This window comes from Furipterus horrens, unplaced genomic scaffold, assembly GCF_987537825.1.
Source record: "Furipterus horrens unplaced genomic scaffold, mFurHor1.1.pri manual_scaffold_7, whole genome shotgun sequence".
In the NCBI taxonomy this organism is placed as follows: Eukaryota; Metazoa; Chordata; class Mammalia; order Chiroptera; family Furipteridae; genus Furipterus; species Furipterus horrens.
Window position 1 is genome coordinate 140,051,087 of NW_028327177.1, and position 18,578 is coordinate 140,069,664.

The 18,578-nt window shown below is 53.0% G+C and overlaps 2 protein-coding genes and 1 non-coding gene across 5 annotated transcripts in view; 1 reads left to right on the forward strand and 2 right to left on the reverse strand.

The window, feature by feature from the left end:
* Window positions 1–1,833: 1,833 nt before the first annotated feature.
* Window positions 1,834–6,305, reverse strand: CUNH3orf62 (chromosome unknown C3orf62 homolog). Of its 3 annotated transcripts, none has more exons than XM_090284737.1 (4): window positions 6,254–6,305; window positions 4,655–5,060; window positions 3,741–3,832; window positions 1,834–2,702 (listed from the first exon to the last, which is right to left on the reverse strand). In XM_090284737.1, exons 2-4 carry the CDS (start codon window positions 5,053–5,055, stop codon window positions 2,437–2,439), a joined length of 759 nt encoding a protein of 252 aa, XP_090140863.1. In that variant the 5' UTR covers window positions 5,056–5,060; window positions 6,254–6,305; the 3' UTR covers window positions 1,834–2,436. The 3 variants fall into 3 exon arrangements, with proteins under 3 accessions (XP_090140863.1, XP_090140864.1, XP_090140862.1); XM_090284738.1 differs by lacking the exon at window positions 6,254–6,305 and adding an exon at window positions 5,335–5,453; XM_090284736.1 differs by lacking the exon at window positions 6,254–6,305 and having other exon boundaries at window positions 4,655–5,241.
* A 15-nt stretch (window positions 6,306–6,320) lies between these two features.
* USP4 (ubiquitin specific peptidase 4) overlaps window positions 6,321–18,578 on the reverse strand; it is a 35,959-nt gene continuing 23,701 nt past the window's right edge. The window contains exons 14-22 of the mRNA XM_090284739.1: window positions 17,216–17,407; window positions 16,297–16,385; window positions 13,576–13,803; window positions 11,787–11,857; window positions 11,413–11,531; window positions 10,976–11,125; window positions 9,173–9,276; window positions 6,999–7,087; window positions 6,321–6,615 (exon numbers count right to left, since the gene is read on the reverse strand). Of these exons, the coding sequence (XP_090140865.1) occupies window positions 6,454–6,615; window positions 6,999–7,087; window positions 9,173–9,276; window positions 10,976–11,125; window positions 11,413–11,531; window positions 11,787–11,857; window positions 13,576–13,803; window positions 16,297–16,385; window positions 17,216–17,407 (1,204 nt within the window). The 3' untranslated portion in view covers window positions 6,321–6,453. The remainder of the gene's footprint in view (window positions 6,616–6,998; window positions 7,088–9,172; window positions 9,277–10,975; window positions 11,126–11,412; window positions 11,532–11,786; window positions 11,858–13,575; window positions 13,804–16,296; window positions 16,386–17,215; window positions 17,408–18,578) is intronic.
* Window positions 9,634–9,738, forward strand: LOC150005447 (U6 spliceosomal RNA). Its single transcript, XR_016512492.1, has one exon. It is a non-coding gene; the product is annotated as a U6 spliceosomal RNA (small nuclear RNA).

The window sequence follows — 18,578 nt, forward strand, 5'->3', positions numbered from 1 at the left end:
TGGCGGGTTCATCAAAACTAAGAAACTAACAAATACATTCGTAAACTCTGACCTTTATTTAGATTTCACCAGTTTTTCCATTAACGTCCTCTTTCCGTTCCAGGATGCAATCCATTGCTTTGAGTCATTGTGCCTCCTTAGTCTCCACTGGTCTGTGACAGTTTTTGAGTCTTTCCTTGTTTTTCAGGAACTTGACAGTCCTGAGTACTGGCCAGGTGTCCTGCAGAACATCTCCCGAACTGGGTGGGTCTGACGTCTGTCTCATGAGTAGACTGTGGATGTGGGTTTTTGCTAAGAACACCACAGAGGCAGAGCACCCTCCTCCTCACATCCTGCCAGGGGTGGGTGACCCCCACAGGACACCACGGTTGTGTTCACCTTCACCACTTAGGCTTCTCCGTGTAAGGCTCCTACTTTGCCCTTCCCTACTCTGTCCCATGGGAGCAAGTCACTACGTCTAGATCAAGCCGAGGAGTGGGGCTGGGGTAAGGGTGGGGGTGGGGATGAGCTCCACCTCCTCTATGGAGATTCCCCAGCAACACACGATGTGGAATGCGCTGTTGGAAAGCGCATATCAAGTAGCCTGACATCTGCATCCAGACAGGACAGTCCCTTCTCCACGGGGAGCAGGACGGGGCGTGGAGGATGCTGTGAGCGGCTCTCACTTGCTCTTGTCCGTCCTGCTCAGGAGAAGACACTGGACCCCAACTCCACAGGCTGTGTTTATCGAGGGGGCCACGCTGCAGGGACTGAGTCTTCGTCCTGCCCTCTGCGGTGGTGGCTGTGCCCCCAGGGAAAGCCCGTCCCCCACAGTGGCCAGGGCTGGGTCCCAGGGTGCGGGCGGGTGCCAGGCATTGATCCTTAAGGAGTGGGTGTGCAGCCTCCACCTGTGCGCCTAGAGGAATCCCCAGACCCGCAGGAAGAGGGTGTTGCTGGCTCGGCGGCCCGCCCTTTGTGAGGTCACCAGCCTAAAACAGGTCAGGGGCGTGGGGGCGGGCTGCTGGGCCTTCCTTCTCAGCTCTTTGGTTTGCTTGCGCCAGGCCTCTCCCTCACCCATCCTGAACCCTGTTTCTAAGAGGCATCAAACCTTGCCCAAGAGCTTCTTAGGTTTCCTGAAAGAATATCATAGTTTTGAGAGATTTGTCCAAATAATTTCTGATAATGTCCTATCTTTCCAGGGAGGGAGCTGGAGCCAGCCCTGCTAAACTTTTGGGGCTATGCTGCCCTCTAGGGCCTGGCCCCACCTTCACTCCCTGCCTGTCTTGCCCCTGCAGGGTCATTGCCCCAGGAACCAAGGGTAGCCTTCAGGACCCTCAGGCCTGTAGTGGGAGGGATGAAGCTCAGGAATAATGGTGGATGGGCAGGACCTCGGCATACCTTATCCTCCCAACCCCCTCAGCTAGGGCCCAGGTGTCCGATACAGGGTGTGTGTTGGGGAGGCCTCATGAGATTTCCTGTCAAGAGGGGATCAGCCCCTTTGACACAACCAAGAGGCCTTTGAGCTGGGCAGGGGCAGGCGTGGTTGAAGGGAAGGTTGGTCTGGAGATGGGGGGGGCCCGGGGCCCAGGCAGGAAAGTGTGTGGGGTGGGGGGGCGGGTACGGGAGGGTGGCAGAGGGCCGAGGGCCAAGGTCCTTCTCCACATGTGCCCTCTGTGTCAGCTGGGCTGGCCTGGGGCTGCCTGGCCCACAAAGCCCGCTGGTTGTGGCCATGGTACGTTTTCAGGGGCTCACTGGAAAGAACACCAAGAGACACAGCAGAGGCCCACGGCCCACACCTGCTTTGAGTAATGAATATATTGAACATCAACCAGGAAAACAACACGATGTTAAGTGAAAAAAATGAACAGTAAGAAATATTTCAAAGCAACAGGATAAAAACAGAAACAGAAAACAGGGCTTTCAGCTCAAAAAGGAACACAGCTGGAACTTAAGAAGGGTGTGGCAGCCCCGTGGTAGCCCTGACAAGGTAGCTCAGGTGGTTAAGAGCTTTGTCCCTATGTGTCAAGGTTGTGGGTTCGATCCCCAGTCAGGGCACATACAAGAATCAACCAACGGCCCTGGCCGGTGTGGCTCAGTGGATTGAGCACCAGCCTGTGAACCAAAGGGTCTCTGGTTCGGTTCTCAGTCAGGGCAATGCCTGGGCTGTGGGCCAGGTCCCCCGCTGGGGGTGCGTGAGAGGCAAATGGGTCGATTCTCTCACACATCGATGCTTCTCTACTTCTCTTTTCCCCTCTTTTCTAATCTTTCTAAAAATAAATAAATAAAAATCTTTTAAAAAAAATCAACCAAGGAATGCATGAACAGGTGAAACAGTAAATAAAAAACCTTAAAAAAGAAGGGTGTGGTAATTCATATTCTACCAACCCTTTGAAAAATGTGACTGTGGCCACTTCTGCAGACACCTGACATCAGCCTCCGGCTGTAAAGAATCAGCCCTTACTCAGCTTGGTATTTAAAAGGAGCCAGCAAACTGTAGTCCTCTTCCAGGTCCAGAATTGTCTCCACAATACTGTGGTCATCGAAAGCCTCCCCGAGGCTGCCCGAGTCAGCATCCGAGACCTTTTGTGGGCTCCCGTCCATGAGCAGGGCCCAGGCTTCCTCTGTGAAGGGCAAGTCTTTGAAGGGATCACACACACGGTTCAACTCGTTTTCAAATTCTAGTTTCCCAGCCAATTCTTCAATAGCTCGGATGCTCGCATTGTCTTAAAAAATAAGAACATTCAATATTACTGTTCCAGTGAGAGGTTTCCAGAGACATGTCAGGCGCAAGTTAGAACCCACACATGTGTGGCCGCTCTCCTGGGGTTGTATGTACAAAGCCAGCATGCCCGCCCCGAGGCAGGCAGGCTGCCAGAGCGACTGTCCTCCTGACTGCAGCATTTATTGAGCACCAGCTACCTGCCAGTCCCCAAGGAAGGCATGAGCGGGAGGACACAGAGGTGCACCTGTTTGTCCTGGCTCTCAGGAAACTCCCTGGTCTACAGACATGACCAGACTCGGTATGAAATAAAATGGGGCTCTAGAGGGATCCAGATGCTGCCTGACGCTGGCAAGGGCCTTGGAAGATGGTGAGCAGAGGTCATGATGACTTCAGTTCCCCTCCTGGGGCTACTAGAGGAGACTCAGGCCATTAAAATAGTGGGCTGGCAGGGGCCTTGCTTTGTGGTCTAGGGCGAGGACCTGCCACCACCAGACCTCTCTTTCATCCCCGATAACCTGGAGGCTGTGAGAGCCAACACCTTCAGGCAGCCCCCAGAGCTATGTGCTCCTTCACCGGGAGCTGTGCCCACTGTGTAGTGAGGGCCAGTGAAAACAGGGCACATGTAGTTCACCCTCAGAATACTCAGATGTGTGTGTAGAAAAAGTGTCTGACCAGACGTACAGCACTACATCAACAAAGCATAGCTTCTTTTAACCTTGTGTTACCCACCACAGCTGGGCTACTATCCCCCCTGGCCTCCGTCCCATTTCCGTCAGATCTCAGCTCAACCACCAATTTCTGGGACCGCTGTCCCCTGCCTCCAGGGATGTACTGTAACTAGACATTTCTGAAGGGTCTCCACCAGGCTGTCAGCTCCACGAGGGCTCTATGCGCAGAGCCTGCTGTGTGCAAGACCTCCCAAGAACACGGATGAGAAAGAGGAGAGCAGCTTTTCTGCAGGACACCTGCTAACACAGGGGCCTGCTGAAGGCCCGCTCCGCGAAGGGCAGGGACGGGCCGACAGGCCCTTGGTACTCACCGATAATATCTAGCATATCCTTGGTGGCCTCTTGGCTAGAATTGCTGAGTGGCATGTTTGAGCCAACCTTCAAGTCTTTCTCCGTATCCTTCCTGCAGCCCCCAGGTGAAAGGAAAAAGGTGGGCAATTAGATTCTCTTTCAAGAAAATATTGAAGGGGATCTCTGTTAGGTGATCTTTAAGGTAAGAATGTACTGCTAACTTTGTCACTTATGTTATGATTAGAGGACAATCATCAGACTATGCATTATGTCTCTGAAAACCAGGGTAATTATTTGTAGTTAAATGAAAAAATGTAGAAAACCAGTTAAATGGCTTCTTTATCCTCTGTCACATGGCAGCCAAGAGGGCAGAACCTAAGTTTCATATCTGGGACCAGGCGGCTTCAAGCCACCTGGGAGAAGAAAAGGTCTAGGGGAGACCATAGCGCCCTGAATGGTGGAGAAAGATCTGGGGTGGGGGAGGGGAGCAGAGGGAAGGATGAGGCCAGCCATTCACCCTGTTCCCAATGTGGACAAAGATCACCAGAATTAAGATTTTTGTTTCTGTGGCATAAAAAATAATGTGACTTGAGAAACCAGGTTCTTTTAACATTCAGTGCATTTGGGTGCTGCAAAGAGCTTTCCAAGACTGGCTTGACAGCCAGGCCTCCTCAACCCAAACACCCCAACACTCTCTCTCTCTCTCTCTCTCTCTCTCTCTCTCTCTCTCTCTCTCTCTCTCTCTCTCTCTCTCTCTCTCTCTCTCTCTCTGCCAGATTCTGAAATTCTAAAGACAGGCTCCCAACTTGCCAAATACTTGGAGCTGCCAAAGGCCAGCAAGAGCAGTGTGTTAGGGACTCCACTGGGATCTGCAACACGTTTTTCAGGGATGAGGCCCCCCTAACGGTGGCTGTTACGCTATCGCACCGGTCACCTTAGCCCGTCTTTCCGCCGGCTCCCGTCTGTTGCTCTCCAGAACTGCCTTTCCGGTGCCCACAGGGAAGAATGCATCAGTACGTTTTCCTTGCTGGTCAGAGGCTTTCGTTGGGGGCAGAACAGAGCGTGTGGCTTTGCGTTCCCTGGGGCAAGGTGTGGTGCAGAGGCAGGGCCCTCGGGCTCGGGCGCACGGGGGACGGGAGCGACCGGAGCAGCGGCGGCGGCCGGCGGGGGCGGCGGGCAGGGCGGCCCGCGCCCCGCGGGGGGGAAGCAGAGCAGCGCGGCGTCGGGCTCCGGCCTCTGCCGGCCTGCGCACGGCTGCGCGCGGCTGACCCCTTCAAAGGCCCGGTCAATGGCTGCAGACAGCTCCTTCCTGCATCTTCGCAGTTTTTCTGACATCTCCCCTGAAAACGACCACGTCTTTATTATGTAACGCACGGAAACGCAGAGCGACAGGAGCATGACAGCGCTTCGGCGAGGCTGTCAACCACCCCGAATGGGACATCGGCCACGACTTCTAGGCTTGCTGAGCACCACAGGCCGGAGAGCAGGGGACCCCACAGCGGGTCCCTCCCCGCACGGACCCGGGGGGTCCATCCAGCAGCAGCCCCACCCCCGCCCGGCCCCGCCTCCTGCCTCCCCGGCAGACGCAGGCCCGAGAGCCGCCCTACTGCATACCGGCACCCGGGGCCCTCCGCAGGGGGTCCGCAGGCTGTTCCTCCTCACCCAGCAGGGAGGCCACACCGCCACCGGGCCAACGGTCGCTGCCGGACTGACCGCACGTGCCCCAGGCCAGCCCCAACCGCCACGGCTGAGGTTAAAGGTCAGAAAGGCCCAGAACAGTGTCCTGCAAACCCACAGAGGGGAATCGAGGGTTCCCACTCGAGAAGCGGCAGGGGCTTGGCCTCTGGCCTCACCGCCCTCAGGGGGACGGGGATTGGTGGAGGGTGTGCGGGCTGGACCTGGGCAGGGGTGGGGGTGGGGCCCTGGACCAGAGAACCCGGCCTGGAGGGGCAGGTATTTCACTTCCAGCAGGAATTGGGGCTCTTCCCACAAGCCTGACAAGCTCCCAGGAAGGTTCCAGTTTTCAAGCTGACGTGGATGGACCATGGGCCCCAGCAGTTCTGTGCACTTTTAACTGACAGCTAATAAAAGTTCCTTACAGTATCCAGCTGTCTCAGTACATCAAGGACAGGGGGGAGGGAGGGGGCATCACAGAACTGCTAGGTTCCACTCCAGATGGAGAGGCAGGAGACCCCCACGACAAACATCTTCATTAGGGAAAGCTGAAAATTAGACATGGGTTCAGTGGCTAATTTTTCTGGACTTATAAACCCATCACAGCAAGGGAGAAGAGGACAGACATCAGTTTCCTTGAGGCCCTGCTTCCTGTGGGCAGACTCCTGCGGTGACCAGGAACTGGCACCAGGGTCAGAAATCCAGGAACCCAGGGCAGCCCGCAGCAGGCCTTCCGCCGCACCAAACCCAATGCAGTGTGTTTGCGCCTTTCCCTTTGGGATCCCTCGGACACCTGCCAGTGTGTGCCCCTGCCCCACCCCCACTGCGCAGCTCCACAGGTTTAATAGAAATGTCTCACCACCTATTTAAAAGGAAAAAGAATTCAACCTCTTGACATAGCTCTTCTGAACAAATGGTCTTTTTTTTTTTTTTTCTTCTGCTCATAAAAGAAGGGGATTTCCTGATCTGGTTTATAGACCAAACACTAGTAGTCTTCAGGGGGCCAAAGGTGTTCTCCTGGGACCACACGGGTGCGGGGGGCAGGTCACCGAGGCAGCCTCAGTTGGTGTCCATGCCGCAAGCCTCCTCAGCCCCCAGGCCCTGCTGGGAGCTGCCTGGCCCCGTCCCTCCGTCAGAGGACCCAGGAAAGCTGGTGAGCAAAGGCGGCTTATAAAACTCATCATCTCGGCGCTGGTAAAACAGCACGTAAGCTGCTTTTGTCTGAAACACAAAAGGGGAAGAGTCCGTTCCCGGGCTGCAACATCACTCATTCTTCCCAGTTGTTCCCTCGCTGTTCCAATCGCGCCCTCTGAGGGACCTGCCATCTGGCCGTGGGCACCCACGCGCATAGGCAGCCACAGGGACCCTTCCTCCTGGGGCTACTCACGCCAACCTGGCCCAGGGAGAGGGGAAAGGCCGGTGCCCTGCGGCAGGGCCCTGTGGAGACTCAAGCTTCTCAATCAGGAAGGGTCTCCGAAGGAAGAGCAGCCAGCTGGCTGTCTGCCACACCTAGCGTCCCCTGTCACGTCGGGATGGCCCGGGAGACTCTCCCCCAGCTTTCATCCATAAAGGAGAGGAGAAAGTAGGCGCCAGGGCCTACTCACCACTATCTGGTCCTCGGAGGCCAGGGACACGTTGCTGTCGTCAAAGTAATACCAGTTCCCGTTCAGTTTGTTCTTCGCGTACGCAGTGTCTGCCAAGTCAAAAGGAAATGCTCTAGCAGCCACCAGAGAACTCATCTGGCCTGCTTAACAGGCTTGCACAAAACAAAGCTCCAAAAAAAAAAAAAGAAAAGAAAAGAAACAAAACACAGGCCCTGAAATTTAAAATAACTTAAGAGCTTGTGTCTTAACAACCAAAAGGCAACGCGTCCCTTTTTAAAATCTGTTCCTTCTTAGTAAGGCTTGACAAGGGTAAAAATGGAGCTGCCAGGGACCAACACTTTTAAACTGTAATTTTGGGAAACAAATCCAAAAAACAGAGAAATCCATGTCAATTTTCAGGATGGTTATGGGCAATAACCCAGAGCCAGGGGACCCATAAAAGGAGCCAGGACTCTGGGATTTAAGGAACACACCAGGTCAAACTCGCCCACTGTGCAGGCAGGCGGCCGCCGTCACCTCCCACTGCTGGCAGCCTGGGGGGCAGACGAGCGAGGGGCACACTGGGCATCTGGGTGGCACAGCTGGGGTGCGGGCAAGACGGATGTCTCTCTCTCTGAACTGTGAGGCAAGGCCCTGCAGCTGGGTAACAGCCCCTCACATGACCCGAGCGTTCTCCGGCTCACACTTTGTCTTGATTTTGCGCTGTTCCTAAGCAGGATGTTTACAATAGCAGTCCCGACAGCGACGTCCGATTCCTGCTCCAATTCCTGCTCCACCAGGCTCTCGAAGGAACCTCAGAACCTAGCAGGGCTGGCTCCTGATAGCCTGCCGTGACTGAGCACTCCTCACTGGAGCACCTCTGCACTAAGCAGTGATGAAGAACAAAGGAAAAGGTGACAGGGAAGGCGCTAAGGGCCTGTCCCCACTGTCTGTGCTTGGCGTGACAGCAGTACTGTGGCTCTCAATCATGGAGTGTCAACTGCGGGCCCTCACACAACCAGTCTGACCTCATGGATGAGAAACTTGCCCAAATGGTATGTTACATGCTAAAATAGCAGTTAAAAATGACTACATTTGACCATGAACACAAACAGATATCAATTTTCAAACAGGCACAATTATTTTCCAGCTTCTCCCGACGGCTAGATGCAGCCATGTGACCGGGCTATGGCCCAGGAGGTGTATGCAGCGGAGCCCAGGAGGTGTATGCAGCGGAGCTGAGGGAACTTCGGGGAGGTCTGCTTAGAACAGAAGGTCGTGCCCTTTTTCTCCTTTCTTCTGATGGCCTGGATGCAGCTCTGAGGCCGGGGGGTGAGCGCCCCCCAGAGCCAGCAGGTGATACAGTAGGGATGGAGGAGCGGGGGAGCGAACTGAGGGCCACAGGAAAGCTTACTGGTGGGGGGTTAGGGCAGTTCCGTAACCCACAGTGGGCATAAACGGGGCGGACGCCCCCTTGGCATCCTCGCCTGCGGCCCTAACACTGGCTGCGCCCCGGCTGGCACTGCGCAGGTGCAGCAAAGGAGGCAAGAGGAAAGACGGCTCCTCACTCAGACATGACTAATCCCTTTCCGTGAACAGGTAAGAACACGGACTAGTCTTGTCACTACAGAAGTAAACCTATACACACGTTATAGAAATCTTGGAAAACAAAGAAGAGCAAGGAGAGAAAAGGAAACCGGACATTTTGGTGTCTGTCCTCCCAGGCTTCCCCAGCCCCAACCGGTTTCTTTGTCTTTGGCTTTAACAGAGTTGTGACACTACCTCCTGTAACGATGCCATTCTGTGCGCTTTGCACAGCGTTCCGCCGGCATTTTCCCCAGTATTAACTGTGTCCTGCGACAGCCATGAACTTGCCCATCGACAGGCGGACAACTGTACCAGCTCCTGATCACCATGATGTTACTAGTGTTTCATGGTTATAAATACACGAACATCTTTGCGCATAAAGCTTTTCCCAATGTCATTTCCTCAGGATAGATTTCCAAAGACGGGATTGGTGGATAACAGAATATGAAAACCAAAAGATAAAAATAAAGCAGGGCACAAGCGAAGGGGCAGCAGCAGCATGCAGAAGCCCGCGGCCTGCGGGGCTGAGCCGGCCAGCGCAGGGCAGCAGGGAGCGGCCGGCCAAGGGCATTGCAGGGCCTCAGAAGGAAGCAGACGCCGGTACTTACAGTGCCCAACGCCCATGGCTCCGTAGTGATTGGACACGGCCGTGAGGTCGTACACACAGGGCCTCGCTGAGGGGTCACACACAAACTCGGACATGTTCAGACCTCTGAGCACAAAGCACAAAACAGCCCTTAAATACGCTGAACTTCGGGAAAGTCGGAGTAAGCCAGCACCCCCGGAATGCAGCAGGCTAGTACAGAGGGGGGCACTCAGACACCAGCTGCGGGAGGAGGGGATGGGCGCAGGCCGGGCTCGGGCAACCCCAATGCCAGAGCAAATGGCGGGGAAGGGCCTGGGCACAGATGAGGCGGCTGCAGGAACTCCGCAGAGGTGGCCGTTACCGTCAGCGTTACAGCTGGTGTCACAAGAAGTTACGCTAAACCAGAACAGGCCTCAGAAAACTGTTACTCCCGTATTTTATTTTGAAAATTTCAAAGATACAGAAAAATTAAAAGAATTTTCCGAGATCGCTTCGGCAGCACATTTACTAACATTGGAGCGACAGAGAAGATTAGCATGGCCCCTGCTCAAGGGTGACACACAGATCTGTGAAAAGTTCCGGATTTTTAGAACCTAATGAACAAAACAAACGAGCAAAACAGAACCAGAGGCATGGAAACAGGGACAGGCTGCCAGTGACCAGAGGGGAGGGAGAGGAGGAGAAGGGAGGAAAGAAGGGGAGGGTCTAGTCAAGGAACGAGTATAAACACCCCGTGGACGTGTACAACGGTGGGGACTGACTGTGGGAGAGGGGGAGGTGGGCGGGGCAGGGGGGAAGATGGGGCAACTGTAAGAGAACAATAAAAAAGGAAATTAAAATAAAATTTCTGACAAATACCTGTATACCCACCATCTAGGTTCTTCCACCGACGCATCTATACATGGATAAACAGATACATCTGCGAACCCCACCTCAGCCAGCAAAGCATTTTTAAAACTGCATTTGGTGGAGTGAATCCTACCCTGTGGACTCACTTATCCGGAGACAGGAGGGCGGGGGCGCACCCCCCCCCCCCACGGCCCCAATAACCCAGCTCGCCCAGCAGACCCTTTGCTGGCCGCCTTGTGCCATCCCGCTGGGCCCAGGCTCCCTGGGACGCGTGACAGATGCCAAACCAGTTTAAGCAGGTGGCAGGAGAAACTTGAGAGGCAGCAGTGGCGGCAGACACGACCAGCGTCACCCGAGCCTGGGAAAGCGCTTCTGTGGGAGAGCGGCCGCACAGGTGGGATGACGGGAGGTGACGCAAGGCCAAGTCCAACCCTCAGAGCACAGCAGCACACACCCCAACGCAGCCTAGTCTTTGGTGCCGAAACCCTCTGCCGGCTGGCGCCCAGATTTCCTCCTGTTTTTTAATCTTCCCAGTAACACCGCAGCCCAAAATGGTGACGGACGGAGACTTGCCTTGGGGTGGAGAGCACACAACACAGTGTACAGGTGACGTGCTGTGGGACTGTGCACCTAAAACCTATGTAATTTTTTAATGTTTTATTTTCTTATTTATTGATTTTAGAAAGGGGGGTGGGGGTATGGGGAGAGAAGGAGATGGGGGTAGAGGGAGAGGCGGTAGGGGGGAGAGAGAGAGAGAGCGAGAGAAAGAGAGAAATGCCCATCTGCCGTCTCACTCAGTCACGCATCCCTCCACTGATTCCTGTATGAGCCCTGAGCACGGAGCAAACCCACAGCCCTGGCCGACCAGGACAACACTCTAACCAGCCGAGCGGCCCGGCCGGGGGGAAACCTTATTGTGTCACCCCAGTAAGTCACACAACAAACGCAGCAGCAGCCCTGCAGCCCAGGCCCCCACCTGATCGGGAACTCCACGACTGTGTCGAGCTTGTCCCTCAGGTACTTGCTGTAGGAGAAGCGTTTGAGGTGGACCACCAGGACCTTCGGCAAGGACCACAGGTCAAACTTCTTCGTGGCCTGCTGGTGCTTCTTGCAGTTGGGGCAGTACCTGAAGGGAAAGGAGACCCCCTTAGGGCGGCAGGGAGGCAGCGCCGCGCGGGCACCGCGCCTGGAGGCAGAGCCCAGCCCCCGCGCCCCTCTGGCGCTAGGCAGACGGCCTCTAAGCCGCCCTCCACAATAGGGCGATGGCTTTCTTAGTCTAGAAGACACGATCCACAAGGAAAGATCCGTGTTGTGGGGTTGGCGACATGAAAGAGTGAGCTGTCCAAAAACCAAGGGGTTTTGTGTCCACGGCAGGCCCCAAGGGTGACCCTGCCCAGAGAGGGGAGTGCCTACCAGGGGTCATATTCCCCAAGCGTCTCCATGGTGGTAAAGAGCTCGATGCAGTCTCTCAGGGCCATGGCGGGCTTCTTCTTCTTCTGGGGCTGCAACATGCTCACGTGCTTCTCAAAGGCCTGGGAGGAACAAAATGCGGAGCTCCGTTGGGGAAACAAGAGCTATCCAGGTTGAGCCGCAAACTCACGAGCTCTCGTGCCTGGAATATAACGTATTTCCTGGAGCCTCTGAACACAGAATGACAGAATCTGTAAGTGCTTGTCACCCTCAGTCTGAAATATAACTTGTTGAGTCGCTGTGCAACTGACAGTGACCCTAATGCACATCCAGAGCAGAAACCAGCACACACTGACCAGGAACCCCAAGTGACCTACCTCAGATTCCTGCTCATCATAATAGAGGCTCCGGCTCTCAGAGTCCCAATCCATGGCCAGCGTGGATCGAGCTGTGGAGGACCAGAGTGCCACTCATTACCGAACGGCCAGCAATAGGGGAGGCACTTCAGGTGACAGCAGTGAGATGGGCCACCCTCGGGCTGGGCCATTAACACCTGCTCACACATCACCAGCCACTGCCAAGAGCAAGGCTCTGCCTTTAGCCAGCCAACCCTGAACCCCTGGACTGCTGGCAAATCCGAGGGCAAAGATTTCCTCAATGTTACAGACAAGCTCCAAGGGTGCCAACTATAAAGAATTCTGAAAGGGCGTAGGTCAAGATGGAGTAACACTGGTGGCCCTGGCACGGTGGCTCAGTTAGTTGGAGCATCGTCCCATACACCAAAAGGTTGTGGGTTTAATTCCTGGTCAGGGAAGATACCTAGGTTTTCGGTTCGATCTCTGATCAGAGGTATGTACAAGAGGCAACCGGCTGTTTCTCTCTCTCTCTCTCTCTCTCTCTCTCCCTTCCCTGCTCTCTAAAACCAGTAAAAATGTATCCTTGGGTGAGGATTAAAAAAATATATATGAGAGTAACAGTGACCAGAATTACTTTCCTGCCTTAAACCACGAGAAAACCTGACAAAACAGATGAAACCACCGTTTTCAAACACTGGACATTAGGGAGAGCAAGATCAAGATCCCCGAGAGAGGGAAACAAACAAGGAGATGCCACAGGCCCCAGCTCACTGCCTGGAGACGTTTCCCCACCACGGCCTGGGGGAGGGGGACAGAGAGAAAGCTGAGCTGAGAGTCAGACTGGAGTTCCAGAAAATAGCTAGAAATGCAGGGCACTGTACCACAGAGAAGGGAGCCGCACAGAGAAGAGAGAGATGCAGAGACAGAGAGATGGAGATCAAAAATCTCTCAATAATAATTTCGTAATTTAAAAAATGCTACAGAGGTATGCCAACGACACCAAGAAAAGAACCCTCATGTGCTGAAGGACGTCCAGCTGATTCTTCCCCAGGGAAGGAAGCCAGAGGACAGACGTGCTTTTGCGGCTGCCCTCCTGCCTGGTGCAGGCACCTTCGATGCCCCGTGCCTGGCACACACGTCACACATCTGTGTGGGTGGCCTTTCTGCCTGAAGAACAGGCCCCATTACAGGCTCCGGAGAACAGCAAGCCTACAAAACCTGACTATACTCTAGGTGGGCCACGTTTCATGAGCATCCTTAAGGAACAAAAGAAAAATTGCATTATTCCCACGAGCAAACCAAGGTTAGGAAAATGCTGCCAGCCAGGAGGGCCGACCGGAGCAAAGGCTGTGAAGGTGGGAGTGGAGGGCAGGCTTATTCCACCAGAACTCATCAAGGACCAAAAAAGAGATTTCCAAGGAGGGTGTGTACGCGTGTGTATGCACAGGCGCAGTGTCTGATACAGTCTTCTTTTTAAATGTTTTAATTTTATTTTATTGATTGGAGAGGGAGAGAGAGAAAACACCAATTTGCTGTTCCACTTACTGATGCATCATTGGCTGATTCTTGTACGTGCCCTGACTGGGGATCAAACCTGCAGCCTCGGAGTATCAGGACAAGGCTCTAACTGATGGAGCTACCTGGCCAGAGCTGAAACAGTCTTCAGGGAGCTTCAAGCCAGGGTAACACAATGTTTTCAGAGCTCCACGGAGATCACGAAAGCCCAATAGTAAGTACTGAGAGCAAGGGTTTTCAAATAGGTCCTAGATCCCCATAAAACCTGGTTTGAAGGGTCAGAAAAAGTGCTTACAATTGAGTTTAAGTAGTTTTCCATCTGTTGCAAGTGAATTTATGTCAGCTGTTCCATAGGAGTTCACAAGGCTGAAGGTAAAAAGCTTTTTGGGGAAGGACCAGCCTTTGACCTTCTTCTGGGTGGTCACCCCATGGTCATTTTCCAGCTCATCCTCCCAGCTGCTTTCGGTTTCTGAAAGCTGCTCTTTGCCTTCCTCCAGATGCTCCATTTCTTCTTCGTCTTCTCCTGGGACACAAATAAAAAATCACGGGTATAGAATTTGCCACCATGTCAATGGTACAAATTTACTTAACACCTAACTGTGGTACTTCCTTCCAGATTTCGTCCTGTGTATGGGAACTACACCTACTTCTGCATTTACAAGGCACTTGAAGGTGTGTCCCCCACAACCCGGGAAGACAGGCAGGACGAGCACTGCTATTCCGTGCTGAGGAAGCAGAGGCCCAGAGAGGTGCAGCAAGTCCCCCAAGAGTGCAGAGTGAGTCAGCGGCCCTGCCAGTCCTAAATGTGGGCCCCTCACCACTTAGTAGTTTACTGGGCTTCACCCTACAGAGTCCCACCCTCTCGGCTTCATCATGAGGCCCACAGAGAGAAAAGGACCAAAATGAAACACATACTTAGCACTCAAGAAGACAGTGTACTGAGTAATGCAGTTTAAAAGTCAACTTTTAAATATTAAACACAGCCCTGGCCAGGCAGCTCAACTGGTTAAAGTGTTGTCCCAGTTCACCAAGGTGCCAAGGGTGCAGGTTCTATCTCTGATCAGGGCACATATAAGGAATGCAGAAATAAATGAAACAACAAATCAATGCTTCTCTCTCTCAAAACAAATCAATAAAAAATGTAAAAGTATTATAATAAACACAAATGCTCAGTGAAACTCTTAAGTGCCGCCACAAGAAACACGTGCCTACTGTCCTGTCCCTTCCACTAGTATTTACTGAGTGTCTCTCAGGTACAGGTGCCATGCTGGGTCCCAAGGACACACATAGCCTTTCTTTTTCTTTCTTCCTTTGTGATTGCTGAGTTTCAAGAGTTTTAATAGGCATTTTAAAGACAAGTTGATGAGTAAATTTCCCATCGGTTTCCAGAGAATAAAAAGATGCATGACCCTGGCTGGTGTGGCTCAGTGGGTAGAGAGAGCACAGCCTGCAAACCAAAGGGTCACTGGTTCAATTCCCAATCAGGGCACATGCCTGGGCTGTGGGCCAGGTCCCCAGTTGGAGGCGTGCAAGAGGCAACCACACATCAATGTTTCTCTCCCTTACCCTCTTCTCTAAGAAAAAGGAAAAGAAAAGCAAAAAGACCCAGGAACATAATCACCAGATTTCCCGTTGCTGAGCACAGGGAGGGAAAAGTTAAGCCATCGGATAAGTAATTTCAGCAAAGATTGAGGACAACTGCAACAGGCCACGTAAAAGTCACAGGGGAACCCTGACCGTGCGCTCAACCCTGGAGCGGCTCAGTGGGTTGAGCGCTGTCCCGCAAAGCAAAGGGTTGCTGTTCCGTTCCCAGTCAGGGCACGTGCCTGGCTCGCAGGTTCAGTCCCCAGTCAGGGTGTGAATGAGAGGCAACCGGTGGATGTCTCTCTCTCACATCAATGTTCCTCTCCCTCTCTTCCTCCCTTGCCCTCTCTAAAAAGAAATCAAATCTTCTAAAAAATAGTCACAGGGCAATTATAACGTTGATATATTTGGGGGGATGTCACCAGAAATGGAAACCCTGAGGCGAGGCCGGTCTGCTCTGGGAGCCCTCATGGGAAGGAGGGGGGCAGCCCAGGGCAGTGCGGGGCGAGGACAGACTACTCTGGGCAAGAATAAGGATATGACTACAACCAAAGTTCAAACTAAAACGCCAACAACAGTGCGGAGCACCCACTGGAGCCAGAGCCTGCGGTCATTATCTTTAACATCAATCCCACTTTCAGGAACTGTCCATGTCTTGGAGGAATCTGGGCATTTGGATTTACAAATGAGAAATCACAGCACTAACTTGGAGGACATTTACAGTTTTACAGGAGTAAATGCAGTCAATCAGGCCCCCAAAAGAAAGTGACAGCCACAATGCAGGTCAGACACAGCTCCTTGGTCAGGGATGAGCTTCTGGGCACTTGCCAATGGAGGACGGTTTCCTGACAAGCCCATCCCGCTGCCTTTGGGAACTGTGGGCGCTCGTCTCTCCCACAGCAGGGGCTGTCTAGTCAGCCACTACCTCTAGTTTCCACGAAGAAACGCCCAGGAGAACCTCTCTGCCTCCTGATTGGGTGGCAAAGACGCCTGTCCTCCCTCCTCAGGGGCAGTGCCGCACCACTAGGATGGGCACCCGGTGGTGGGACTGAGAAAACAGCTCCATGGATAGAGGTCAGGGTGGATAGAGCCCAGGTCCGGGAAGCAGGCAAATGCTGGAAAAGCACCTGCTTTGCAATCCCAACAGATCAGAATGAAATCCGGACTCTGTCTCAGGACCATGGGTAAATCACTTAATCCTCCAGGCTCAGTCGGCCAGAGGTGAACCCAGCCTACATGTCTAAGAGGATTCCTCGAGGTGCCAAACTTGGACAGCGGACACCAGCAGAGTGGGATCCCAGGTCTGCTCCCCACGCAGAGCCCCACCCAGCCTCTGAGCCTCCTTCTCCCGACGTGTGCAACACCTTTGGAAGAAGAGGGAGGTCAGGGGGGCTTCAGTCAGTCCCAGTCCCACAGCGTGGCAAGCACTCACCTTCACAGCTGTCCCTGGAGCCACTGCAGGCCCCGGGCTCCAAGGGTGAGCTGCCAGACTCATCAGGCAGTGGCTGTTTTATGTAACGGCTTGAAAACAGAAAGAAAAGGTTGTTAGTTGTAACATTACTGGATTTTTCTCCACTACTCACCTAGAGACAGTTCATAATTTATATATTCAGGTATTCACAAAGCAACTTATGTATAAATAAAAGGGCTTTAAAATCATGTTATGGCCCTGGCTGGTGGATCAGTAGGTTGAGTGCCAGACTGTGAACCAGAGGGTTGCTGGTTTGATTCCTGGTCAGGGCACATGCCTGGGTTGTGCACCAGGTCCCCAACTGGGGGTGTGCGAGAGGCAACCGATAATGTATCTCTCACACACTGAAGTTTCTCCCTCTCTTTCTCTCCCTTCCCCTCTCTAAAAAATAAATAAAATCTTTAAAAAAATAAGAAATTAAGAGGAAACGAAGAGATAAAATGTTTAGCTACCAAGTCACTGAAGACTCCAAGAAAGTCTGTTTCAAGCTTTCCATAAATGTCAGGCGGCACCAACATTTAAAAAAATATTTCTCGGTAACATTATCAACTTCACAATGACAGTGGAATACTTAAAAATTTTATTCAAATACAAAATGTAATAAAAGCACTACACGCCCTAAAACAAGTGACTGACAAGTGTGACAGACATGACTCCAGGGACAAGAGGAGGCTTAGGTGCCCAGCCTCATGGTGCCTAAGCCGTGCCAGGGGCCCTGGCCCAGCAGCACGGACCTGGCCCGCGCAGGGGCTGGCACAGCTGCATCCCTAACGGAAGTGTGCGTACGGACCCAACACGGGCACTCCGCAGGGGGCGGTCACTACTGCCGCCGGGCTGTACTGAGTTCGGATAACAAGCAGCTCATGTCCCTGCCACCAACCTGATGCGCTCACACACGGCCTGGTACAGAAACTTGAGGGTGAGCTTGTGCTTGGGAACAGACACCAGCAGCGGCTGCCCGTAGAGCACCGCCCCGGAGGACGTGCTCGATGGCCGGGTTTTCCTCTCCCTGAAGTAGACTGGCAGCGTGATGCATTCCGACCCGTCCGCGGAGGTGCTGCAGACCTCGTGCCTGTGTAATCACACAGAGGACACATTCAGGGCAGGACTCGTGAGCAACAGAGTCTGCGGGGCAGCCACGGGATGGCCAAGGCTGTGGTGACTGGGACAGAGTACACTTTAGCACGAAAGGCAGAGAAACCATTTTCACGGCGGTTCTAGAGGCCGGCCCCAAGGAGGGCGACTACCAGCACAGCGCAGGCCTACACAACCCGGGACTCAGGGCTCACGCGAGCCCCCTTCCCCACCCATGGCCTCAAACCCTGTGGTCCTTCAACTGGGACTCAGCACAGACGATGGCTGCCATCGGGACCATCACTGCAGGCACAAAAGGCACACAGGGGGCCTGGCCACCAAGTTCAACTTTTGTCACCAAGGAGTTCTACTTTTAAAAAGGCATTCCCAGTGCCCTACCCTTTAATGAAACAAAACATCACACAAGGATGTACGCCTAGATTACCAACCAAACACTTTTATTTCAAATGATGAAGCAAATTTGCAAAACAAATTGCTTGCCATCTTTGTTCAAAAACACTGAAGAATCATATCTAATTTTTAAAAAATCAGAGATAACCAAAGAAACTGCTAAATACAAATCAATGATTTCAAAAAATGTGCCTCACTTAGTGAATACATGGGACTAAGGAGATTCATAGACGTTCTATCCTGGAACAGATGTTACCAAAACTGCTGGCAACCGACTGTAGTCTTTCCCTCTCCCCAGAGGGGAGACACAACCTTACTGATGCAATTTTTTGAAAACTATAAACACAAAAACACGCACATCCCTCCCCAGATGACTGGCATACAGTCTTGGTTGTAGTTGATTCAGGAGTTCTAAAAAAACTCAGAAAAATGTCCAAAGTGTGCTCTAAGGTAAGAACCCAGCGGTCCAACATCAAGGTCAAGAACCAGGCTTTGGAGAAAGGCTGGTCGAGGTTCCAGGTCTGCGCCTGCCCGTTTCTGGCTGCTGTGACCAGGCTAAGAGCCCTCACTTCCAAGCCTGTTTACTCAACAGACAACACAATTACCCACCTTCAGTGCACTGGGGAGAAGTAGTAACTTACTAGCACAGCGCACCGCGTGCTCAGAAAGTCTTAGATGCTACTACGGAGTTTTCATAAGACAATTACCAACTCATCTTTAAAACGATTTGCTTTCCTGCTGGTTGGCCCTCAAGCCCT

Coding starts and splice junctions, on each gene's coding strand:
- CUNH3orf62 (XM_090284736.1), bottom strand. CDS start 5,118: ATGCTCCTGTCGCTCTGCGTTTCCGTGCGTTACATAATAAAGACGTGG. Junction 3,833..4,654: donor CGGCGGAAAGACGGGCTAAG/GTGACCGGTGCG, acceptor TGGGGGCTGCAG/GAAGGATACGGAGAAAGACT. Junction 2,703..3,740: donor GGATATGCTAGATATTATCG/GTGAGTACCAAG, acceptor TTATTTTTTAAG/ACAATGCGAGCATCCGAGCT.